The sequence below is a fragment of the Phyllopteryx taeniolatus genome, chromosome 10, assembly GCF_024500385.1.
Source record: "Phyllopteryx taeniolatus isolate TA_2022b chromosome 10, UOR_Ptae_1.2, whole genome shotgun sequence".
Classification (NCBI taxonomy): Eukaryota; Metazoa; Chordata; class Actinopteri; order Syngnathiformes; family Syngnathidae; genus Phyllopteryx; species Phyllopteryx taeniolatus.
This window is the reverse complement of record NC_084511.1, coordinates 3865529-3891753: the sequence shown is the minus strand read 5'-3', so window position 1 is coordinate 3891753 and position 26225 is coordinate 3865529. Positions and strand designations below refer to the sequence as shown.

At 40.9% G+C, this 26225-nt stretch overlaps 3 protein-coding genes across 6 annotated transcripts; 2 read left to right on the top strand and 1 right to left on the bottom strand.

Annotated features, from left to right (window-relative positions):
* Positions 1-1142: 1142 nt before the first annotated feature.
* Positions 1143-9602, top strand: setd7 (SET domain containing 7, histone lysine methyltransferase). Its single transcript, XM_061788160.1, has 8 exons — positions 1143-1298; positions 4693-4822; positions 6485-6686; positions 6779-6968; positions 8594-8675; positions 8747-8864; positions 8947-9104; positions 9202-9602. Exons 1-8 carry the CDS (start codon positions 1259-1261, stop codon positions 9392-9394), a joined length of 1113 nt encoding a protein of 370 aa, XP_061644144.1. The 5' UTR covers positions 1143-1258; the 3' UTR covers positions 9395-9602.
* An 849-nt stretch (positions 9603-10451) lies between these two features.
* On the top strand, positions 10452-17735 carry zgc:113425 (uncharacterized protein LOC541425 homolog). Of its 4 annotated transcripts, XM_061788162.1 has the most exons (7): positions 10458-10668; positions 10794-10958; positions 14418-14477; positions 15237-15422; positions 15514-15660; positions 16947-17004; positions 17103-17733. In XM_061788162.1, the coding sequence occupies exons 2-7, from the start codon at positions 10794-10796 to the stop codon at positions 17207-17209; spliced, it is 723 nt and encodes a 240-aa protein (XP_061644146.1). In that variant the 5' UTR covers positions 10458-10668; the 3' UTR covers positions 17210-17733. The 4 variants fall into 4 exon arrangements, with proteins under 4 accessions (XP_061644148.1, XP_061644146.1, XP_061644145.1 ...); XM_061788164.1 differs by having other exon boundaries at positions 10452-10958; positions 15237-15290; positions 17103-17735; XM_061788161.1 differs by having other exon boundaries at positions 10459-10958.
* A 2033-nt stretch (positions 17736-19768) lies between these two features.
* rab33ba (RAB33B, member RAS oncogene family a) lies at positions 19769-25343 on the bottom strand. The gene is made up of 2 exons (XM_061788400.1): positions 24494-25343; positions 19769-20420 (listed from the first exon to the last, which is right to left on the bottom strand). The coding sequence occupies exons 1-2, from the start codon at positions 24722-24724 to the stop codon at positions 19926-19928; spliced, it is 726 nt and encodes a 241-aa protein (XP_061644384.1). The 5' UTR covers positions 24725-25343; the 3' UTR covers positions 19769-19925.
* Positions 25344-26225: the final 882 nt, after the last annotated feature.

Here is a 26225-nt window from a genome sequence, read left to right as displayed (position 1 = left end):
TAACAAAAGAATTTCAGCTTGACTTAAGGTTCCTAAGAGCACAAAGACCTTTGGGACGACCAGAACCTTACCTAGAACTGGCCGTCCTGCCAAACTGAGCAATCGGGGGGGGAAGAACCTTGGTGAGAGAGGTAAAGAAGAACCCAAAGATCACTGTGGCTGAGCTCCAGAGATGCTGTCGGAAGATGGGAGAAAGTTCTGGAAAGTCAACCATCACTGTACCCTTCCACTAGTTGGGGCTTTATGGCAGAGTGGCCCAACGGAAACCTCTCAGTGCAAGACACATGACAGCCCGCATGGAGTTTGCTAAAAACACCTGAAGGACTCCAAGATGGTGAGAAATTAAGATTCTCTGGTCTGATGAGACCAAGATAGAATGTTTTGGCCTTAATTCTAAGCGGTATGTGTGGAGAAAACCAGGCACTGCTGTCCATTACAGTCCCAACAGTGAAGCATGGTGGTGGCAACATCATGCGGTGGAGATGTTTTTCAGCTGCAGGGATAACCAGACTGGTTGCAATCGAAGGAAAGATGAATGCGGCCAAGTACAGAGATATCCTGGACGAAAACCTTCTCCAGAGTGCTCAGGACCTCAGACTGGGCCAAAGGTTCACCTTCCAACAAGACAATGACCCTAAGCACACAACTAAAATAACAAAGGAGTGGCTTCAGAACAACTCCGTGACTGTTCTTGAATTTAGGTCATGGGCTCAGCCCATTGGGAAGTACTCAACCTAGACTCGCCCCTGGTTACAGAGTACATCACTCCCTCTTATTTTGGTTTTGATTAGTCGTTATACAACACCAAGTCAACAAACAATAATCAGTAATAATAAATAGCTAATCTGACAAAAATGACAACAAACTAATGCGAAATCCACTTTCATCTGATTCTTCAATGAATCGATAAAATAATTGATAGAATAATAGATTCTCATATTGTTGACTTGCAAGCTACCAAATGTTCTGTCTAGTTCATAGTTTCATTCATAGTGAACTTCTGGACCAGCGAGACATTTTTTTTTTTTTTTTTTTCCCCCAGTGAAGAATCCAAAACTGTGGTTGAAAGAATGACTAGTTTCTCCTAATTCTGGCCTACCAAGACGCATGCGTGAGAAAAGTAGCGGAAGTCATTTGAATCCTGACGCAACGCGCGAGTGTCCAAAGTGGCCGCAGCTGTCACGTGTCCGGGTGACGCCCCCAAGACACGCGTGGGCGGGATCGAGTGCCAACACTCGGCGGCAGCCTCCTGCGGGAGATGGACAGCGAAGATGAAAACGCGGAGGAGGTCGTGGAAGGTAGGACATAAATAATAATAATAATAATAATAATCGAGATCCGCCGCATTTTGAATGATTGCAAAATATGTAGCGAGTGCGCCCCCCCGTCCCCCGCACCCCCGCCCCCCGCCTCCCGCGACAACGTGGCGCGCCGCGGCGTCGATTTGGAAAGCGAATCCGCCTGACGGGCGCCACAGAGCGGCTAGGATTTTCCCAGACAGCCGCTGCGGCGCCGTGCTGGAAGGGCGCCCGATTTTGAGTCTATGCTGTAATTCATTATTGCTCAAATAAACGCATCCTCTCCTAAAACAGAACTGTGAAAACACACACACAAAAAGAGAATTTCATGAAAACACTTTAAGGTATACAACTTACTGTATGTTTAAACGGGTATATAAAGTTTTTTTTATAAGAGTATGATGGAGGTCAATGGGAGTGTGGGGAAGAGTCACAAGTCAAGGGATGTTCATACAGTTTTAAAATTTGTATGAATTATTACTGTACTTATTAAAAAAAAGGACTGGTGTAAGTAAAAGTAAGATATTCAGCACTTTTATGCATTGACCTTTTTATTTATTTTTATTTTTATTTTTTAAAACCCAGCTGCCGATAAGAGATCCATTTAAAACTGGGTAAACTTCAAGGAACTATTTATTTATTACGTTGTCCGTGTAATTTTATAAGACATGCTGCCGAGTCATTGGGAGCTGCCAAACAAAGACGCTAAATGTCTAAGACTAAGAAAAAAAAAAAAAAACTTTTAACGTAATTGCCAATCTGAAATGCTGTTTAATGAAATTTTTTTTAAGACATTTAAACAAAGTCAAGTGTTAGAGTGTGTATCATTCCCAATTTTGACGTCAATATTTTCTCCTTTACTGCAAATGAATGTCTCCTCCAAATAACAGTTACCGGCCTCCTTGACTACTAATAATCAGAATCTATATCGGCCCTGAAAATAACATATCAGCCTGTCTGTAGCTGTTGTTGTTGCGATTCTTGGCTTGTCCCATCATGGTTTGCCACAGCAAGTCACTCGCATGATTTTGTTCGGCACAGTTATTTTTTTTTCAAATCCAAATTTGGGATCGGTGTTACATTTCAAATGGTTCCTAGATGAACCTGTTCCCAATTCTAGCTGTGGCTGTTGGGGCAATGTTAGTCCAGTAATCTTGTACTTCCTATCTGGAGATTTGTCACTGCTTCACATTTCTACATTGACATTGTTCAACTGTATAAGTGTCCGGGTTTTTTTTTTTTTTAGTTTAGTTTTAGAGTTTATTTTAGTTTTCTAAGCAACGTAAGTGCCCGATGAGAGAAAAAAAATGCTTAACATTGAGCTAAAAGTTCGCCGTAGCAACTTTACATCACAATGAATTGGGCCAAAATTCACATAAACGTTGACTCACAGTATCACAAACACGAACCTTGGTGCCTCATCAGTGGGTAAGGAACGGAATTGACTTTTTATAGCATTTATAGCAACAACAACAACAACAACAAAATCACCAGTGCCATGCTACTTTTTGTGCCAAAATGCTGAGTTCAAAATAAAAGGTTACAAGCTTAAAACAGGAAGTCAAGTTAAAACTTATAAACCATTTGACGTGATAAAACAGTCCCAAATAACAATTTAACAATGCTGTATTCAACTTTTAGCTGAAACATTAATTCATGAATATTAAGTCAGTTGGGTTAGTTCCACACTCATTGCCTTTTAGTTCATAGGTTTGATAGTGATACTGGTTATTAAGAACCCTGAGTCAAATGTTCATTGTAGTCTACGCTGCGGGCTGCTAAGAAAATGGATGTTCATAATTTGGACACCCTTTATTTAAACCATGCAAACTTTTTTGACCCAGCCCCATAAAAGAATCGGAATCGAGAATCGTTTAGAACCGGAATTGAAATAAGGAAGCCGGAATCGGGACTGGAATCGGTCAAATTCAAACGATGCCCAACCGTATTCTTACCTGACACTCCCAAATCAATGATGACATGTACAGTTATGCGTAGATGTAGACAGAATTGAAGTGGAGAATAAGCATAGGAGTTAGAATGTCATATTGTAATTGGCTTCATGCACCATATATCTGACGTGGAAGGCAGCTTTACTGCGGTTTGTCCGTCTGATCGCATTGTTTTCAGCTCATTCGTACCGAGACGGATAAGCACGTGGACGAGTCAACTTGGGCAAAATCACTTTAACCACACTCTTGTTTTCATTCTTCCTTCAGCCATTTTGCATGGCTAGTACACCAGGAACTGTGTATGTACTATGTCTTGGCTGGGGGCTGGCCCCAGAAAGTAAGTACAGGTACAGTATTGGTACAAATATACAGAGATGAAGGAAAACGTTCACAAACTGGTTTGGACTCCAGATAATTATTTTCCTGTGGTCAGGGTAAGAAAGATAATTGGTGTAAGCACAATGTGTTTTAAGTTTTATTATAATCAAGTCCTGCACAACATTCTAGGGCCACGCTCCCCAACCGACATTGAAAAGAACCCGATTGCGACCATGTAAACTGCTTCCTAGGAGCCACTTGACATGGGCGTAACATTGCCCCAACGGCCACAGCTGAAATCGGGAGCCAGTTGAACAATAACATCCACACTGGTTGAGTATTGGGGCACTGGCTGGGATTTGAGCCACTGCTGTCTGCTCTAAAATTGTCAACTGACTAACAAAAAAATGCTGAAATTTGCTTATGATAACAATTCAAAAATACGCATTACTTCAATGTGATTTTTCATATTAGAAAGTGAATTTTTGAACGCAAGAAGCTGATGTTTTTTTTTTTAGCCTAGCACAAGACAACGACTTCACCATGAATCATTCTTGGAGCTAACAACATAAAACCATTCACTTAAAAAATGCAATCTCCGAATGTTGCATCTGCATTAATGCTCCCTGGTTCATGTTCCTCCATGTTGGTGCTTGCCTTTTTTTTTTTTCTTTAAATACTTTTACGCGCCCAAGATATCAGTCAATGATTTAGCTCAACCGCGGTTGATGCTCAATTTCCGTCTTTTTTGCATTGTGCAGAGCTTAAAAAAAAAAAGTAACGGGCTCATTTTTCACCAAGTAAGGGGTGGAAACTACAGTCATCTGTTTTCAAATGTAGGGAGCAATAGTTCAAATTCACCAGAAAGTTACAAAGTACAGATACCTGACAAATCTAGTTACAGAAATTAACTAATTGTACTTTATTACTTTCTACCACTGCAAGCCAACAGCAACATATGCCATCCATAAGTTGTCTCAAACTTTAGATTTTCGTCCAGGTAAGTACAGTACAAATAGGTTTTAAGTGCAAAAGTGCCCTTTATTAGTCAATGGTACAAAATGCTTTACATCATGTTCATATTTTATAATTATTCATCTAGGTAAGTAATTGACTGTGTTTAGGTCCGCTGGATGAAGATGAACAACCTCATGGACAGTGCACAGTGACCTACTCATCCAGTGATCGCTTTGAAGGACACTTCACACACGGAGAGAAAAATGGAAAGGGCAAATTTTTTTTCTTCGATGGAAGGTACTGTACTTTCATTTGAAGATATAGTTAACTGATTTTCATTGCTTTGATTTGGGATTCCAAGTTGTTCTTTGGAACTTAACAGTCATTGTACCATATGCCAGGGGTGTCAAACTCATGTCGCGGGCCACGTAGTTACGATTTCCCTCAGAGGGCCGTTATGACTGTGAAACCAAATAAATGGTTCATTGCTCATATTATTGCATATGCCCAACAAATAGATGAATAACCAATTCTGAAATCACAAGTCAAGGATACTAGGGTGTTCAGGTACTGTAAAAACAAAAAAAGGGGGATTGGTAACAAAAAATGCTTGCAGTATCTTAACATTATTTATTACATATGACAATTAAAAATTTTGGGACAGATTTTAGCAAGAATCACATGAGTTGAGGCTCTGCTTTCGCGGGCCACTACAATGATGTGGCGGGTCGGATCTGGCCCCCGGGCCTTGAGTTTGACACCTGTGCCATATACAGTGGAACCTCGGGTTACAAGCTTAATTTGTTCCGTGATCCGGTTTGTAACCCGAAATGTTCTTAAACCGAGGTAATGTTTCCCATTGAAATGAGTGGAAATTCGATTAATCGGTTCCAGCCCCAAAATTAAGTTATACTTTTTTTTTTTTTTAGCAGTGTGTGGTTAACGTTATAGTGCAATGTAGAAAAAAGTGAAAACACACTATCATAAAGAAATAAAACACTCAATAAACATGAAAGTTTATTGCTCATTAACTTTAAGCTAATGAGGGAAAGGGGAGGAGGACTACAGCTCCTCATTCTTCATAATAACATGAAAATAAATTATTATTTCGTTTCAATTAACTTGCGCACTGAGTCAGTGACCGTCATGGTGCTCCATTCCCACATGCGAATTACAGTTAGCATGTGTACTGTCTCCAATATAATGTTTGAAGACACTTGTAATATACATTCAGATGTTCCATAGTCAGGCTAATGTATTTAATATTTGTGTGTTCCATATTTAGTTTGCCAAGGGAGTGGCTTTGACAGCCAAACTGAAGGGGGCGCACGAGAGGGCACAGGTTCACGTTGGTGCTGGTCTTGTTCGACGCAGACACCTATAGCTAGTCTAGGTTCTATGATTTTGTAAGACCGAAGGATGATGGCTCACAAACAATGGGGAGTTAATGCCAAGCTCCCGGACAGCTTGTCAAGGTCCCCGCCTTCGGCCACCGCCCAGCTCGCATTGCACCCGACCCCTATGGCCCCTCCCACAGGTGGTGAGCCCATGGGAAGGGGGACCCACGTTACCCTTTCGGGCTGTGCCCGGCCGGGCCCCATGGGTGCAGGCCCGGCCACCAGGCGCTCTCCTTCGAGCCCCAACTCCAGGCCTGGCTCCAGAGGGGGGCCCCGGTGAACCGCGTCCGGGCAAGGGAAACCTGAGTCCATAATTTGTCTTCTTCATAAGGGGTCTTTGATTTAGCCCATAATGTAGTAATATATCCTTTTATTCAACTTTTTATTTTGGGAACAGTATCTGTATTCCATGATGATACGTTGCAGGGAGTCATTGTTCCTGGGCTGGGACTCATTGTTTCCAGACATGTGTATCATGTGACTCGCATAGCAGGCATTTTATCATGTTATTGGACAGTTACCATGGAATACAGATTGCCATTTCTCTGCCTCATCTACTCAGCACCTTGGAGGGCTTCTACGTGGATGATGTTCTTCAGGGTCACGGGGCGTATTCGTACGAAGATGGAGGTGTCATGCATGGCACGTATGTGGCTGGTGAACTCAACGGGCCAGCTCAGGAGTGGGATAGAGATGGTCGCCTGGTGTTCAAGGGCCAGTACAAAGACAATACCCGTTGCGGGGACTGCTGGGCGTACTACCCTGTGAGTCATCTCCGATTTACTGCCAAAGTGATTTATTTAAAAAAAAAAAAAAAGTATTTGTCTTGTATGTTGGTGTGCACTCTTCCATCTAGGATGGAGGCTGTGTGTTTGGGGAGGTGAACGAGGAGGGAGAGATGACTGGCGAATCGTTAGCGTACGTCTACCCTGATGGATGCACGGCTCTTCATGGAAGTTTTGTGGAGGGAGAACTAATCCAAGCTCGGCTCGCCACCCTGACGGCCACTGAGAATGGAAGACCGTATTTTGAGTTCACACCTAGTGGTAAGCAGCCATGTCCCCTTGCATTGTTTTAAATGACAAACACATTGGAACTTGGTACATATAGTCAGTCAAACTATAATTTCTGTTGTTTGGGTTGGTAGAATTTTATTTGTACTGTACAATTCACAAATTTCAATCATTTGTCGAATCTGTTCATGAAATGAAGCAATTTTTTTTCCATTAAAATGCATTTTCCACATTCTCTGGAGCCATACGGAGGGCTAATTTAGAGGGAAAAAAAAAAAACGACAAAGATTTGTTTCTGTATGTGAAATAACATCCTGCATGGAGCAAATCATGTTCTGACTGTAAGAGAAAGCGTGGATGCTGTGACTGTTCGGGAACAGAAGCAATATTGAGCTGAAAAATGTGTTCGTAAAAACTATTTGTTCGTGAAGGGGCGTTCATCAGCTGAGGTTCCACTGTATAGGGACAAGTCCTCACAATGAAATAGCCAGCCAAGGATGGGCTAGATGCCCGAGCTTCCTCCAAATCCTTATTATTCTTATTAATATTATCAGCGTTTAGGAGTAAAATGTTAAATGGGATCTCATCGGATGTGCATCCCGCATCTGAGATGCAGCAAAATGAGCAGGGACGCATAAAGTAACTTCAATCTGCGTCCGAGGACGCAATGCTATGGATTAAATTATATACAGTATAGTGTACTCACTATTGTAAGAAATGTAGCCATTGAACTCATTTACAAAGCAGTGTGTAAAGAACGGCTGTAGACCTTTTGAAAAGTAGTACAAATCTTGACCCAAAACAGGTTGCTATGATCTACTTGCGGTACTGTTATTAATTATTGCTATACTTTGCACTTTTTCTTAACCAACTGCAAACCAGTTTGGCAGAATATTGCCTGTTAAAGCATTGTGTTTAAATGTTTGTTTGTTCAAGTCGAAGTTCTGCGAACCAGGCCGAGTATGTTTTAATTATATTTTGGATTTATCTAAAATATTTGATTTATTGTTCGACATTACAATGCCAAATTTCGATATATTCTTCGAGTTAATTGTTCTTAAAAAGGATGTACTTGAATTATTATGTTCTAATAATACTATATCAGTGGCATAAAAAACATCAACGATACTATTGTTTGTCGTGATAGATTTCGGGAAAGTATATCCATTCATCCAATGTCTGTACCGCTTCATCCTCACAAGGGTCGCGGGGGGGGGCGTGCTGGAGCCTATCCCACCACGCATGTTTTTGGGATGTGGGAGGGAACCAATGGGCACAAAACTGGGACCAATTTGGCGGTTCAGTGTCTTGCCCAAGAACACTTCGATAGCGGACAGTCAGAGCTGGGATAAATCAAATCAAATTGAAATAGTTATACTATTACGTTTTCAACAGGGTAACTTGTAATTGTAACCAAGTACCAGGGATGAATGGGCAAAAAAAAAAAAAATCATGCTTACCAAAATCTTATGGGAAGCCTTACCAGAGGAGTGGAAGCGATTACAGCTGGCCAATTCCATACTGTTGTAAAAGTAGAAGAACTTTCTTTCTTTTTATTATTTCCTGTGTTGAGACACTTGTCCAACTATTGTACGTAAAGCACACAGAGCGTTTACAAACAATCTTCAATGGAATTCTCCTTTTTTTTTTTTCTCAAGGTGCTGTTTATACGTATGACAAGTCCACATCCACTTGTATTGCTACTCATGCTCTGCTGCCAGACCCCTATGAGAGCCAGAGGTACTGTTGGTCAGCGGAGATGCAGGACTGTTCTGTGCATGCTTAACTATATTCACTTTGTTTTTCTTCAGGGTCTTTGTGGCAGACTCCTTGATTAAAGGTGCTGGACAAGGTCTGTTTGCCAAGATAGATGCTGAAAGAGACACCGTGGTGGCCTTTTATAATGGTATACGAATCACACACACAGAGGTATGGGAACCGCCTGGGATTCTAGTGTTTCCTCTTCCTGCAGTGTTGATTCTCATTGGTCCTGTTTTTGAATCATCCTCAGGTGGACAACAGGGACTGGGCGTTGAACGGCAATACAATCTCACTGGACGAGGACACTGTGATCGACGTACCTCAGCCATTTGACCAGGCAGAGCGCTACTGTGCCTCGCTAGGTCACAAGGCAAACCACTCCTTTACCCCCAACTGCAAATATGACGTGTGAGTACAAAACCGCTCGGAAAATTTTAATATGTGATTGCATCTGAAAGTGTTCGTTCCCCCCCCCCCCCCCCCCCCCCCCCCCGCCATCCCTCAGGTTTGTCCACCCCCGTTTTGGGTCGATCAAATGCATCCGCACATTAAGGGCTGTGCAGAAGGATGACGAGCTGACTGTTGCCTATGGCTACGATCATGAGGCGACTGGGAAGAATGGCCCCGAGGCCCCTGACTGGTACAAGCAGGAGTTACACGTGTTCCAACATGGACAGGCAGTTCCCAAAGCTTATTAAGGCTACAGATCATGCTTTTGGACAATGCAAACACCCTGCTGCTTGGGATTCACTTTGTATTCACTGTAGCCATATATTGTACTATAAATACAGTATAAAAGGTCACTATGCTGAACGTGTTAAGCAAACTCATGTTTTGAGCCAGCAGCCCTTTGAGATTGTGGCAAGAACTATGCAAGATTAAAAAAAAAACAGTGTGGCATCATAACTATTTCAATATACTTCTCTGATGTTTGTTGTATATAAATTTAGGATACGGTAGCAAACCTTCCACCATTTAATTTGAAGTAGAATGTTTGTGGAATATAAATTCACAAGTGTCATATAGTCATTGCTGAAATCCAAATTAGTTTATGCTATCAAACTACAGTAAGGCCAGTATAGAGTATGTATTATTATTTTTTGATTATTATTTTTTCAAGGAATAGCCCCTTGAGATGCATTTGCTCATTTTCAAGGGGCCGTGAATTTGGTACCTTCAGTGGAGACTTACCTGACTTAATTCCACCACTATCACATCCCAATTATAGAAACCATCAGCATTCATCAAATAACATGAGTTAAAAAAAAAAAAAAAGTTATTGTAAATGGTGATTATCAATCGTATTATTGTGTGCAGGTTGGATGTGTTTTGCTTGTCAAAGCATACTCACTATTATTGTAAGCCACGGTAACATAATGCACAGTGTGAACATTAACACTGCGCTTAAAAACAGGGAGGAAAAAAAAAAGTCTTTAAACAATTATTCAATTCAAATGTACAGCCACATACACTGCTAGAAGCAGTGCAGCCAAGAGAAATGCAATGAAATGAAGATAATAGACTGTTGAGGATAAATTCATACAATTGAATGGACCAAATATTAGAATAGAAGTGGTAAATGTGATGGGGTCACTGCTTCTGATAGTGTAAAAGCCAGCAGAGAAGGTATACTTATATTTTCATATTACAATATACATGTATACTTACCAATGTGTTCCTACTGGCTTGATTGTCATTTAAGTATTTTCATAATTTGTACCAACCCCCCCCCCCCCCCCCCCCCCCAGACTGGTACAGTTATGAGTTAGGATCCTAAGTAATGTGAAACAGCTGTGTGGGGCATGGAATCCTGATAGTCGAAAATCAGGACACACCTTCCCCCGCTTAGCTGGCCCTGCAGTGCACTGGGGGCAGGTTAATGATTAAACTTCCCACAGTACAGGCTGAAACCAACTTTACAGCCTGATGTCACTTGAGGATCACACAAGCAAACTGAGCTTCCCGGATTGAAGTACTCATACTTTCGATTTTAAAATGTTATATACAGATAGCTTCAACTATATATGCTAACTAAGTTTTTGCTTTGGTCTGCCGTGGTGTCCTTTGGTTGACCGTCTTGCGGATTGACGCCTGGAGATGGACCGCTACAGGTACTTCATTTTGAACCAAAAGCGTGTACTTGTCCTCGGTGTCCTCCAAGTGGCGTGTGCGGCTCTCTGTGTGATCTGCGGCTTCATGGATGCTGTTTTCCGCAAGGATACCCCATTGAGCACCACCAGGACACCAGTGTGGGCCGGAATGGTGAGACGTTCACAATTGCGCACTACAACCTCATAGTTACTGTTCTTGATCTATAAAGTTCAGTTTAAGCATTTTATTCCATACTGATGTCATGATACCATTTCATCCATCCATCCATTTTCCGTTCCGCTTCACCTCACTAGGGTCGTTTCAGTCTTAACTATTTTTCGGTTTAAAACGAGAATTGAAAGTTGGCAACATCCAATCAGACCCACATCCACAACAGGAGTTCAGAACATTCAGAGAGCTATTCTACGTTCCCAAGTGTTTTACATGAATTAAAATCAACCACCCCGCCACTTGTCCACAAGGAGTCCATTCTTAAAAACAAGAACCTTTTCTGCAGCCCTGAGCTTCCCCGGCAGGTTGTTCCAAATATTAAATTAACCTTGTTAAACATACATTCAAATCTCAATTTGTAAAGCATAACTTCCAAATAGTAGACACACACACACACACACATTTTCATTAATTTATCCAACAAACATGTTTTTTCCCACAAAACCGATAGTTGCACATGTGCAAAAGTATGTGAACCCTTCTCTTCTCGCTTGTGGCGCCTCCTTTTGCAACCATTACTTCAAGTTTGGAGAAACATCTGGTATGTACCAACTTATTCAGGTCTCGCCACAACATTTCAATTGGATAAAGGTCCAGACTTTGTGTCAATTCAGAATATAAATCCTCTTTCTCTGATGCCATTCCTTTGTACTTTTGCTGGAATGTTTTGGTTCATTGTCTTGTTGTTTCATCAATTTCCATCCCAGATGTAACTCCTTGAATGATGGCATGAGATTCTGGTCAAGAATTTCTTAATAGGCCTGGAAATGTATGGCTCTTAAGAATAGATAGTTGTCCAGGTCCAGAAGTGGAAAAGCAGCCCCAGACCTTGACATTTCCACCACCATGTTTCATCGTTGGGAGGAGGTTCTTGACTTCATATGTAGTGCTGTTTTTCTCTCCAAACATTGTGGATTTGATTGTGACCAAATAATTCTATTTTTGACTTGTCTATCCAGAGAAAGGACTTCCAAAACGCCTCTGACTTGTCCAAGTACTCTCTGGCAAAGTTGAAAAGGCCAGATTTGTTCTTTTTTGAGAATAGTTGCTTCCTACTAGAAATGTTCCCATGAACGTCATGGCTATTAAATTTTCATCTAATAGTAGATGCATGCACATTATCCGAGATGCTAACAGAGAGAGCTGCAACTCTCTAGAGGTTATGGCTGGGTCAGCATTTACCTTTTTTTTTTTTTTTTTTTTTTTTGTGGTATTTCTGGGGGATATTTTTTATGGCTGTCCAATTTTGGCAGAGTTGCTGTCATGTTGAAGACCGGCCATTTGTAAATTATTTGTCTTACAGTTGATGGATGGAGCGGCAATCTTTTGAAAATGGTCTGACAGCCCTCCCCAGATGGATGGGCTGTCAATACCCTCTTCTCCATGTCCTCTGCTATCGCCTTGGATCTTGGTTTTGTTGATTTGTATGGGACCACAGTTGGTTTGATTGCTTTCATCTCTATTAATTAGTGCAGGCCGAACCCTTTCCCAAGAATGTCTTATTTCATTGGTCTGCTTAAATGATTTAATAAGCAACCAAATGTTTAGCCTGTGTCTTTTTTTTTGGATTTAACCAATGCAGCTGGGGGGGAGGTTGTTCACCTACTTTTGTACTTGTACAATTATCAGTTTTTGTGGATTTTTTTTTTTTGTTGGATTAAATAATGAAAATGTATTGCTTTTTTTTTGTGTGTCTAATGGAACATATGCTTTACAAATTGGAATTTGGATGTATGTTTAACAAGATTATTTTTTTTTACAAAAAGAGTGACCATGTGAGGCGGGCTAACAAACTTTCAAGTAGCAGTGTATATCATATTTGTATAAATTAATCATATAGCTGTACATGTATTTAACTTTTGTCTGAAGACACCAACCATAAAGAATAATTTTTTTTTTTGCAAGTTTGGCTTCAAACCATAAAGTCATCAACCCGTAGTAATGCTCGTTATCGCAGCATACACAGGAAATCCGCTAACCTGTTTTCCGGGTTTGGACGTGATGTTCCGCAGATATCAGAAAAATGAGCTCTGTTAAATATTATTTTTAAAATATATTTAAATTTTAAAATGAAGGATTACGCAACCTTTTGAAATGACAATTTTCAAAAAGACTGATTCGCATTGATCTATACCATTTTTTCTCTCTCTCCAGAGTATAGAAAGGAATGCAAACTTGGAAGAGTATCTCTCTTTTTGGGAAAAAAAATTCCCTGACTGCAGTGCGACGATAGTAAATATTTTGCATTACAATACCTTGTGTTGATTTGTTTATTTTTGTCCCCCTCTTTTTTGGGGGGGGGGGGGTATTTTCTTTATGACACAGTCAATATTTTGAAAAATCGGTCATGTTGTCAGCCATCACTTGGCCCATATTATCGAAGTAAAACTAAAAACTAAATTAGTTAGTTCCAAAGTGTAACACAAGTCACATGATGAAATTTACAAATTGAGTGAAACATGGCTGAAAATCACAATTTTGAATGAAAATTGCACTTGCTTGGCACATCCACCTCACAGTTCTGAGGTCATGGACTTCCTGTGAGAGATTTGCATGTTCTCGCCATGCTTGCATGGGTTTTCTCAGGCTACTATAGAGTTTCCTCCCACATTAAAAAAACATGCATGTTAGATTAATTTAAGACTCGAGTGTCTTGAGGTGTGACTGTGATTGTGAATGGTTTTCAGGCCACAGGGTGCATCCCACCTCTCGCCCAAAGTCACCTGGGATAGGCTCCAGCACACCTGCGACCTCAGCGAGGATAAGCAGAAGAAAAGATGGATAGATCCCATTTCCATGTTAATTGTTATTGCATGGACCGACAACCATTATTTAATCTTGATTTAAAGAAGAATTAGCCTTTTCTAATTGTTTGTAGCTTTCCCTCGCTATATCGCGGTTCACCTTTTGCAAATCCAGTGTATTGCTGATTATTTTTTTTTTTCATATATCACGCATAATTTGCCATATCACTGCATTTTGAGTGTACAGTATGTTTACATTTTTGGGGGCGGTAAAATAAACTTCTTAGCCTAACACTAAAACTGTAATAATAATTGATAATAATGATAATAATAATAATAACAATAGGGGTGTGGGGAAGATTAGGAGAGGTTCAGCTTTTAAAAAAAATAATCAAAAAATATGTCATTGCTACTTTGCGTATTTCACTTATAGTGGGGGTGGTCCGGAACCTAACCCCTGTGATAAATGAGGGATTACTGTAGTGAGTTTAGTTGGCATTTGTCTTTTTTTTTTTTAGGCTGATAAACTTGTCAGTACACATTATTGTCCAGATTTGGGACAAGCGAGTGTGACTGTCGAAGTTTCTTGAACCGGTCGGTCTCTGTTCTTGTCTTCTGCTTGCCATCCACTTCATGGTTTTTAAATTCTTTTCAGATCATGGCTTGTCCTGGTGTTTTGGCTCTGTTTGCATCTCAAAGGAGAAACTCAATACTAGTAAGTCCGATACACTGTTCTGTATGTCGAGCTAAATTTCCATAACTGTCAGTTTCAAGTGGTAAAGATAAAGTAAATGTATATGGGAGAGATTGTTTTTGTAACATACAGGAAAATGTAATAAAAATATTCCTTTAAATTTGAATAACTATGATTGATGATGATCCCTATAATATTGATGTAAAATTATGGAAGCAAGCTTCTGAAAACATAGGTCATGTATGCATCCTATTGTTACACGTTGCAATAACGTAATAAAAAACAAAATTGAAATTCTTCCCTCAAATTGAATTATTCGCTATACAACTATTTAATCGACTTTCGGGAAACCTTTGACGGCCTTGTTGACAGCACACACATGGAACCCCATGAAAATCCACAGAAAGTCTCCGACATTATTCAGAAAGTGTTTCATAATGACTTTCTTTCAGAAGCTTTACCAGTAAATCATTGTTTCTCATGACTGTTGACTGGATCATGTGGATTTGAATCATGTAAGAGGTGGATGCGCTTGATAAAGTAGACGTTGACTGTAAATTCATAGAGAGTGTTATATCAAAAAGACATCAAATAAAGAATTGGGGGGGGAAAAAAAGAGGGGACTAAAGATCGGTTTTAGGGGGCAAAGACAATAAAACTTTGCCATAAACACATACTACCAAATAATTTTGGGGGGGCTTGAGCGACGCCCCTGCACTCCTTTATCTGTATTACATTATAATAAACATTCCTTTTCACGAGAAGGGAATTGTGTTGCAGAAACAAGAATGCCAAAATCACAGACATGATCATTTCCTTGACTACTTCCTCCAGGTGAGTGCGATGGTGGCAGCCGCGTGCCTCTCTTGTGTGGCTTCAGTATTTGTATTGGGCTATACTTGTCTAACGCTCACTTATGGAGCGGAAGATCAGGAAGTCTTCCACCATCATGACAGTCCCAAAGTGGTAATTCGCATACACAAAATGATCCCTACTGTTATTATCATCACACTTGGGTGCAACAAGCATGTTTGTTGTTTTGTGGTCTCTTGCGTAGACATTTGTGCTGCATCGGATGGTTAAGGGCGCCAACGCCACCATGTTGCTGAGCTGCTTCATCAGCCTGCTCCTGTCCTCTCTCATCGCTTACGTGGGTTGCTGTAGTCTACCCCGGTGTGGCTGCTATGACGCTCGAACTGGACTGGTGGGTACAAATAGAGTCTGAGGACTAGCCATGAATCATTTTGAATTTTTGATGAAAACAATAATCCTAAAAATAGAAGATGATTGGTTGGGTGTCCTAAATTCTATGTAATCCTGTCACTTTATGAAGACCTCAATAAATGGAACACATAATTGACTTTGCCATTTCCTACAGTTTACTGTGGGAATTTGAAAAGCGGTTCATGCTGAAAATAACATTTTGTCACATTTAGTTTCAAAGAATGTTTACAAAACTGGTGTGAATTTTTGAGAGTCACTCTTTTGCACCTATAAAATTATATTTGTCAACTCAGCCATCCATTTTCCGTACTGCTTATCCTCACTAAGGTCGCGGGCGTGTAGGCACATATCTCAGCTGACTCTGGGCAAGAGGGGGTTTACACCCTGAACTAGTTGCCAGCCAATCACAGGCCACAAATAGACTAAAAAACATTTGAGCTCACATGCACACCTACGTGCAATTTAGAGTCTTCAATTAACCTACCATGCACGTTTTTTGAAATGTGTATTACATTAGCTAAATATTTATTTCCACCCAAACATTTAGATTTAACATTTATGTTTAAGATTTAGATATATTTAACATTTAGATATATTTATATTTAAATATATGTACCATTTAAATATTAGAGCGTCAGCCTCACAGTTCTGAGGAGTGGGGTTCAATCCCCGGCCCCGCCTGTGTGGAGTTTGCATGTTTCTCGCCGTGCCTGCGTGGGTTTTCTCCTGTTTCCTCCCACAACCCAAAAACATGCATGGTAGGTTAATTGACAACTCTAAATTGCCCATAGGTGTGAATGTGAGTGAAAATGGCCCACGTGCCTAGTGAGGAGAAGCGGCTCAGAAAATGGATGGATGGAAATATTTAACATTTCAGATTTTGACATATATTTTGCATTTTGATTTAACATTTATATTTAAATATAATTTAATATATAGATGTAACATTTAATATTTGGAGTTAACTAAGTGAACACATTGTAAATGTGTGCAGTGTAAATCTGCAGAAAAGTGACTAAAAAATGTACACCAGTTTTTGAAACCCTTTTAAGTTAAATGTGACAAAAGATTGCCGTTATTTTCAGCGTGAACCACTTTATAAACGGCACCTTATATTCCATTTTTTTTTTTTTTACACATGCACATTTTGCTTCATATCCTTTAGATTTGTATCCACTGTAATATATAAAGCATCTATAGATTAATCCAATTGCCCTGCCATTTCCACATTTTCCATGTTAGTCCAATTTGTACTGTCTATTGCAGGAGACACTGATTCCACAGTGTGACCCAGGAGATGCTGAGATGGTGTGTACCTGGCAAGGTAAATGTTCTAAATCAGTCTTCAAGTCATTGAGATTGAATTGTTTTAAACCTTTTGCTGTCAGCCGTGAGAGTCTGACGCTGTCTTTCTGTGTGTAGCTGGGGGTGACGACAGGCTCTTCAACTCTCCAGCTCAGCCTACAGACTGTGGCACCACAGAGCAGGAAGGTTCCTCCAAGCTGCCTCCATACAGCAGACTAACCTAAGACAAATCACTCTCATACCCAACTAACAGAAGGCATGATGCTGCTTTAAAAGATGGTATCATTTCAGTTCCTTTGTTTTCTTGACTGAGCAGATAGCAAGCACTGAGCACTCCAGTAGCATGAAGATTACTGTACATAGTCCTTTACATAATATATTAAAGTTTCAACTATCAGATCAAATTGACTGTAAGTTAAATGAGTATTTCACTGCCTCTGAGGTGACAATGTGCGTTGTTTTTAATTTGTAAACCACATACATTAATTAATAAATTTTGACTTAAAAGTAGTTAAATTGTTTACTTCCCGTCTTCAGAGATGGGACTGCATGTTAAAGATTATCTATTGCAAGGTTACATACATGACAAAACCTCTGCAAGCATGCCTCAAACAGTTTATAGGAAAGGTAAAGTATCTTCTTTAACAGACAGAAAAGCGGTTTTGTATTACATAGCAACAGTGGGGGGAAAGAAATCTGAGAATTAATGAATGTGATGTGTGTGTGTGGGTGTATATATATATATATATAAATAAATATATATCCATCCATCCATCCATTTTCTGAGCCGCTTCTCCTCACTAGGGTCGCGGGCGTGCTGGAACCTATCCCAGCTATCATCGGGCAGGAGGCGGGGTACACCCTGAACTGGTTGCCAGCCAATCGCAGGACACATACAAACAAACAAACATACACTCTCACAGGCACACCTACGGGCAATTTAGAGTCGTCAATTAACCTACCATGCATGTTTTTGGGATGTGGGAGGAAACCGGAGTGCCCGGAGAAAACCCACGCAGGCACGGGGAGAACATCCAAACTCCACACAGGCGGGGCCGGGGATTGAACCCGGTCCTCAGAACTGCGAGGCAGACGCTCTAACCTGTTGTCACCGTGCCACCTGTAATAATATGATTTGGCAATTAAACATTTATATGGTTTCACAGTCATAACGGGTCACTGAGGGAAACTGTAACCACAATGTGGTCCGCGACAAGAACAAGTTTGACACCCTTGAAATATGTACCGTTTATACAACTTTGCTAAACTCTAGAAATCATCAGAACCGTGAGGCCGACGCTATAACCAGTCGCCCACCGTGCCTATATATATATATATATATATATATATATATATATATAAATAAATAAATTTGCCTCGATCAGGTGCTCCTCACAAGATTGCTGAAAGAGGAGTGCAAACAATAATCAAAAAAGTTGTCCAAGAGCCCAGGACCACCTGTGGAGAGCTTCAAAAAGACCTGCAATTATCAGGTACTGTTGTCACAAGGAAAACAGTGAGTAATGTACTCCGCTGCCATGCGTTGTATGCACGCTCACCCACGCAAGACCCCATTGCTGAAGAAAAAAGCATGTCAAAGCTCGTTTAAAGTTTGCTGAACAACATTTGGACAAGCCAGTTAAATACTGGGAGAATATAGTTTGGTTGATGAGAGAAAAATGTAACTCTTTGGATGCCATATTGCACACCATGATTGGAGGAGAAATGGCACTGCACATCACCCTAAAAACACCATACAAACAGTGAAGTTTGGAGGTGGGAACATGATGGTGTGGGGCTGCTTCTCAACAAATGGTACTGGTAAACTTCACATTATTGAAGGAAGGAAGAATGGGCAAATGTACCAAGACATTCTTGACAAAAATCGACAAGGATGATGAAAATGAAATGAAAAAAGAAAAAAAATACAGCTGCTTGAATGGCCCAGCCAATCATCTGACTTGAATCTAATCAAAACTCAATGGAAAGAACTGAAACTCAAGGTCCATAAAAGAAGCCTGCTTGTGTGGAGGAATGGGCCAAAATCACACCAGAGCAATGCATCCGACAAGTTTCATTGCAAACAAAGGCTTTTGTACAAAGTATTCAATACTTTTTCCTGTGTCATTTCACATTATTACACATAACTTAATTTTTGATCTTAATTGTTGTACTTTCTTTGTATGTATGGATTACTAGGGTTGTTCACAACATCTGGTGAAATTAATAGCACCTTTGGAAATATATTTAGTGAGAAAAATGGTGACGCGTGTATATATACAGACCCTTTCCAAAAAATTTTAATATCATGGAAAAGTTCATTTATCTCCATAATTCAATTCAAAAAGTTAAACTTTCATAGATTATAGATTCAGGGCCCACAATATATATATATATATGTATATATATATATGTATATATATATGTATATATATATGTATATATATATATATGTATATATATATGTATATATATATGTATATATATATATATATGTATATATATATGTATATATATGCTGCAAATTTGGCAGAAGTGTATGAATGTTTGTGTTTGATAGCATGTACTGTTACTAGTGTAAAATCAGTTCTCAAGAACTGAGGTATTTTATTATGACCAAAAAAAAAAAACGTTAATGCAGCTTACACTTTATCATGCTTAGATTTCAAACTTCAACCATTGTCCTGTGAATCCCAGGTGCATTTCAAATTCTGTATTAATGCTACAATCCTTTTTGTTTGCAGCCAAAGAACATTACCACAGGATTAATTGATTTATGATCGTAGTATTACACCAAGCTCCATCTCATTTTTATTCCAAAAGAGAAATCCACCTGCTACCAAGCAAACAATTGACACTCATTCATTCTGTCATTATTGTGGGTGTGAATCAGTCTGTATATCCTCATGATCTAGTGGTGTTGTCATGTCCCTCCACATATCAGCAGCTACTGCAGCCCCAGCCCCGTGACTCATCAGTGCCATCCCCCCTGCTGCTGCTTAATTTGATGCTACCTCCTGATGCAGCAGGAGGCTGGCTCAACACCAGAGGCTTCTGGGACTTAAGCTTGTGAGCCACCGTCATGAAAATAGCCTCAACGTGGTCACTACTGCCAGAGCTCATACCGCCCTGGCTGTTTGGGTTCTTAGCGGAGGTCTCAAACAAAGGCATAGAGTGGGAGTCCGCGAATTGCTGCGCCACGTCTGTTCCGACTTGGATGGAGTCTCGAAGGTCGCACTTGTTTCCAACGAGGATTCTGGGCACCTCTGTGCCCAAAGCGTGCTGCTTACACTCCTCAATCCAGGCGGGCAGGCTGCTGAAGCTGGCAGCGTTGGTAACGTCATAAACGAAGACTACAGCATGCACATTGCGGTAGTAGTGTTGCACCATAGATTTCCTGAAGCGCTCCTGGCCTGCTGTGTCCCACAGCTGGATCTGTAGAAAGAAGCGGTGGCATTTGGAATAAGTGTCACAAATAAATGAAAAATCAAACAAAAAGGCAAACACAATTGCAGAGTTAATCAAATATACAACAATTGAGGCACAGAACATGGCCACCTCCCCTGGGACAAGGGTGAAGTTCTGCTGGAGGTGAGAGTTGAAACTCCTTCCGACAGGGGACTCTGCCAGATATTCCCAGCAGACCCTCACAATACGTTTGAGTCTGCCAGCTCGGACGGGCATCCTCCCACACCATCAAAGCCAACACACCACCAGGTGAGGGAGGCTACCCTCACGTCTACTGGGGTGAACCCCAACGTACAGGCACCGAGCCATGGGGCAAAAGTACAACCCCAATTCCAGTGAAGTTGGGACGTTGTGTTAAACATAAATAAAAACAGAATACAATGATTTGAAAATCATGTTCAACCTATATTTAATTGAACACACTACAAAGATATTTAATTTTCAAACTGATAAAAATGTATTGTTTTTAGCAAATAATCATTAACTTGGAATTTTTTGGCTGCAACATGTTCCAAAAAAACTGGGACAGGGTCATGTTTACCACTGTGCTACATCACCTTTTCTTTTAACAACATTCAATAAACGTTTGGGAACTGATGACACTAATTGTTGAAGCTTTGTAGGTGGAATTCTTTCCCATTCTTGCTTGAAAGTACAGCTTCAGCTGTTCAAATGTCCGGGGTCTCCGTTGTCGTATTTTACTAGAGCGGCTCCAACTACCGGAGACAAATTCCTTGTGTGTTTTTTGGACATACTTGGCAAATAAAGATGATTCTGATTTGAAGATGTGTTTCACATCCTGTTTGCGGATGGTTAACGCAGAAGTCGGTGGTGCGGCTGGTTGGGTCTGGGGTGTTAAAGTGTCCTTTTCAAATCTGCAGTAGAAGGTATTTAAATCGTTGGCTAGTGTGCTATTGTTCTCAGCTTGGGGGGATCGTCGCTTGTAATTTGTCAGCGATTGGAATGCATGCCAGACTGATTTAGAGTCGTTAGCGCTAAACTGTTTTTCCAACTTTGCAATGTTAATTTCTTTAGTCAGCTGGTTTCTAGCTCGATTTTTCAGGGCCCTGTCCCCGCTTTGATATGCGGCCTCCTTAGCTTGGCGAAGCTGCTTGAGTTTGGCAGTGAACCACGACTTGTTGTTGAACGTGCGAAATGACTTTGTTGGTACACACCTCTTCACAGAAACTGATGTGACAGTGGTGTGTGTAAGTTGCACTTACGGATGTAGCGCCAAACTATATTTACTGACATTGGTTGTTTGAAGTGTTCCTGAGCCCATGTGGTGATATCGGTTTTTGATGCAGTGCCGCCTGAGGGATCGAAGGTCACGGGCATTGAATGTTGGTTTTCGGTATTGCCGCTTACATGCAGTGATTTCTTCAGATTCTCTGAAGCTTTTGATGATATTATGGACCGTAGATGATGAAATCCCTAAATTCCTTGCAATTGTACGTTGAGGAACATTGTCCTTAAACTGTTCGACAAAATTTTTTTTGCTTGTGAATGACTGAGCAATTCAGGGAAGCTCCTTTTGTACCCAATCATGGCACCCACCTGTTCCCAATTAGCCTGTTCACCTGTGGGATGTTCCAAACAGGTGTTTGATGAGCATTCCTCAACTTTCTCAGTCTTTTTTGCCACCAGTCCCAGCTTTTTTAGAAGGTGAAATACGACAACGGAGACCCCGGACTGTTGAACAGCTGAAGCTGTACATCAAGCAAGAATGGGAAAGAATTCCACCTACAAAGCTTCAACAATTAGTGTCCTCAGTTCCCAAACGTTTATTGAATGTTGTTAAAAGAAAAGGTGATGTAACACAGTGGTAAACATGACCCAGTCCCATCTTTTTTGGAACATGTTGCAGCCATAAAATTCCAAGTTAATGATTATTTGCTAAAAACAATACATTTGATCAGTATGAACATTAAATATCTTGTCTTTGTAGTGTATTCAATTAAATGTAGATTGAACATGATTTGCAAATTTTTGTATTCTGTATTTATTAATGTATAACACAACGTCCCAACTTCATTGGAATTGGGGTTGTAATTTGGGTGGGTGGTGGGTTATCACATTTCTCTTGGCTTGACTCCTGTCAGGCCGCGGACAGATGGGGTCCGCCTTCCTCGCACCTCTCTTAGGACCCTCGCCTGTCCTTGATGGGCACTTAACATGGGCTCGCTTTTGGCGGGCTATGACTGTTTTTGGGTGGTGGCTGGTTCCTGCATTGGGACCTGTTGGTGGCTGGGTGACCCATGTCCCTTTAAATAAGCAGAGGAAGTATTTCAAACTCCCCTGTTGCACAGCAAAACTGTTCCAGCACAAAAGGCATATAAATCCACCATTCTGCAAGGCAATGGAGCAGAACAGGACCGGTTAAAAAAAAAAAAAGACATGCTAACCATCCACCGCGCCACCTGGATTTTGTTTGTTTGCAATAATTAGCGTTGTGAGTCACTGATGGTGTAGTGGTACACTCGCCTGACTTTGGTACAGGCAGCATGGGTTCAGTTCCCACTCAGTGACGATGTGAATGTGAGTACGAATGGTTGTCCGTGTCTATATGTGCCTGCAACTGACTGGCGACCAGTTTAAGGTGTAGTAAGCCTTTCGCCCGAAGTCAGCTGGGATAGCCTCCAGCGCCCCGCAAACCTAACCAGGATAAGTGGTGTTGAAAATGGATGGATGGATGAATAATTAACGTTAACGTCCTTATTGTTACGTTAATTGTTGTCTTTGCTATGTATGTTACCAGCACTTCGTGGAATGTTTACCTTAATTAACTGTCACATTTATTTTTGATTCATGTTACACCGTGTGTTTAAAAAAAAAAAAAAAAAACCATTACTTTAGGTAGTGTGGGAAAGAGTGACCTCCTGGTCACTATATACAGTGTTGGTGGACCCCTTGTACTCTCCTGAGACGCCGGATGGTGGACCAGAATTTCCTTGAAGCCGTCCGGAAGTCTTTATCCACGGCCTCACCAAACTCCTCCCATGCCGAGTTTTTGCTTCAGCGACCAACAAAGTTGCATTTCGCTTGGCCAGCCGGTACTCATCGGCTGCCTCAGGAGTCCCACAGGCCAGAAAGGCCCGATTGGACTCCTTCTTCAGCTTGGCGGCATCCCTCACCATTTGTGTCCACCAACGGGTTCGGGGATTGCTGCCACGACAGGCACTGACCACCTTACGGCTACAGGTCCAGTCGGCCGCCTCAGCAATGGATGCCTGGTTCCAGAGGGGGGTCCAAGTGACCCGCGTCCGGGCAAGGGAAACCTCGATCCACGTATATTTTTCATCATAGGAGTCTTTTAGCCGTACTTTGTCTGGTCCCTCACCGAGGACCTGTTTGCCATGTGTGTCCCTACCAGGGGCGTGAAGCCCCAGACAACTTAGCTCCTAGGATCTTTGGGACACACAAACCCCTCCACCACGATAAGGTGACGGCTTACAGGAGGGGTCTAAAAATGTCTTGTAGAAGAAATCAACTTCGCTGCCAATTGTTATGTAATGCTGAGGGTCCAAATAACTCTCTCTCTCTCTCTCTCTCTCTCTCTCTCTCTCTCTGTATATATATATATATATAACATTGCAATTTGAATGCACTCAAAAACAAAAAAATATTCTCCGGTGGCCACTAAAAATAACCCATATTCATGTAAAGTGTATTTAAAAAAAGAATTATTTTCAGTCTTGTAAGTATATTTCAGAGTTTGTACTTTTTTAAAAAAACATTTATTACCAGAGTTTTTTTTGTGTGTATGTGAAATACTTGACTACATTTGCCACCTCTGCCATTACTGTACCATGCACATATACTGCCGAAAACAGACACCAGTACACAATACCCTATGGGGCGCACCACAGAGGAAGCAACCTCAGCTTACACGATGATAGAATTGACGATAAAATTATTTCTATTAGCCACACGTCATTTCACCAAACGCATCCCACTTTTCATTTTCGAGCCAGTCGTCGATAGCTCCAATCACAATGAACGAAACAACTGTTACAGTTAACGCGCGGTACAATGCCCACCTTGAGCTTCTCGCCGCCAATCTCGACCAGCCTCTCCCTGAAGTCCACCCCGATCGTGGCCTCGGTCTTCTCTGGGAATTTACCGGCGCAGAAGCGGTACGTCAGGCACGTCTTCCCTACCCCCGAGTCCCCGATCACGATGATTTTGAAGATGCGAGTCCTCGGCGGAGGAAGCCCGGCGGAGCTCGTCAGAGAGCTCGAGAATTCACCCGACGAAACGCTCTCCGCCATACTAGTCACTGACAGTCCAAGCTGAAAGAGGAGCAATGAACGCCCCTTTCCCTTTGACAGCTGTTGACAAGCAAGCAATGAAAAGAGATTCCTTCACGGCTAACGCTGTTTGTCTGACTGATTGTGTATGACTTTCGGTTACAGTCATCAATAAGAAATATACCTGTAAGAGTGTCGTGGTTGTTTTTGTGTTTTTTTTTTGTATGGCCACGTTCCTAGATGCCAGCGCTCTTTAGCAGCCCGGTTAACTGACGTGCCTACTTGGCGGCCATGTTGGAAAGGTCGACGTTCCCATAGAAGTCAATGCATGGACATTGAAATTTAGTCGTACCTTCTTCATTTCTCAAGCGATTTTACAGAGATTTCCTTTTTGTCAACGCCAAAGCGTGTGCTATAATTGCTTCACAATCATAATATTTAAAAGAAAGCCCGAACATTTATTTTACTGTGAAAGCTTGCAGTTCTCTTGTCGTAATTGTACGGCGTTGTACGCAACCGTACGTAGTACAATGTATCAGCATTCTGGGTCTATTTCCTTGCCCTCCACTCACATGAAACGCACTGACGACTTTGACCCTCCTGGCCGAGCGTCGCTGTACGCACACAGATCAAGAGGGTCCGTGTGGTAGCTACATATTCACATCTGTGGCCACTGCGCTGAGTTGTCGCGAGATGTTGCATTCACTGCAAGCGGAATTGGAAGAGCCCTTTTTTTTTGTTAATATATATTTTATTATTATTATTTTTTAATTTAATTTTAAAGTATTTGTGCCCAAATTAAATTCTAAAAGGAATGTTTGTAAATGTGGAAGGGATTTGTAGATTCTCATTTTGTGTAAGTACAACTTGCCAATAAATGACATAAGATTGATATCCTTTAGACCAACTGTGAAGACATGTCAAGCTTTTTCATACATGTATTTTTCAAAATCCCTCCAAAACTTAGATGACACATGGCAATCACAAAATAAATATGGACTCAGTCCCACAATAGGTGCATTTATCATCCAAGTCAGTGAACCTGGAAATTGTGCTTTTGCAAGGGTAAATGTTGTGAAGTACTGTAATTTATAATGAAGTTCTCTTACTGCCTACTTTATTCAAAATCCATAACTGGAAGGGGCACAACCACATTTTGCGCCAATTAATATGATCTAAATAATTGTGCATTTCAGAAGAATTTCCCTCTGGAGGAAATCCTGTTATAGTGTGTATAGTGTTGACGTTCATAAAACTAGCGCCTGACAGATTTACTGCTGAGCTGCTACATTCCACTTTGATTTTTTACCAATGCAACACAATACAAATTGATCACATACAAACAGTTTTATATATTTACTGTATGTAGTTGTGGCCCCATCTCAGTCAACAAATCCTGTTTTTTAAACAAAACAAGAACATATTTGATATTTGATTTTACATGATCACAGACTCCATTCATAGTTTACTTTCGTTCTTTTCATTGCGCATCATTGATGCACGTGAAATCATCCATGCTGCC

Excerpts from the sequence above, each read along its gene's own strand:
- setd7 (XM_061788160.1), top strand. The coding sequence starts at position 1,259 with ATGGACAGCGAAGATGAAAACGCGGAGGAGGTCGTGGAAG. Across the intron at positions 4,823-6,484 it reads TTTTTTTTCTTCGATGGAAG|CACCTTGGAGGGCTTCTACG; the intron begins GTACTGTACTTT and ends TCATCTACTCAG. Across the intron at positions 6,687-6,778 it reads ACTGCTGGGCGTACTACCCT|GATGGAGGCTGTGTGTTTGG; the intron begins GTGAGTCATCTC and ends TCTTCCATCTAG.
- zgc:113425 (XM_061788162.1), top strand. The coding sequence starts at position 10,794 with ATGGACCGCTACAGGTACTTCATTTTGAACCAAAAGCGTGTACTTGTC. Across the intron at positions 10,959-14,417 it reads CACCAGTGTGGGCCGGAATG|ATCATGGCTTGTCCTGGTGT; the intron begins GTGAGACGTTCA and ends AATTCTTTTCAG. Across the intron at positions 15,661-16,946 it reads ATGACGCTCGAACTGGACTG|GAGACACTGATTCCACAGTG; the intron begins GTGGGTACAAAT and ends TGTCTATTGCAG.
- rab33ba (XM_061788400.1), bottom strand. The coding sequence starts at position 24,724 with ATGGCGGAGAGCGTTTCGTCGGGTGAATTCTCGAGCTCTCTGACGAGC. Across the intron at positions 20,421-24,493 it reads TTGGCGGCGAGAAGCTCAAG|ATCCAGCTGTGGGACACAGC; the intron begins GTGGGCATTGTA and ends TTCTTTCTACAG.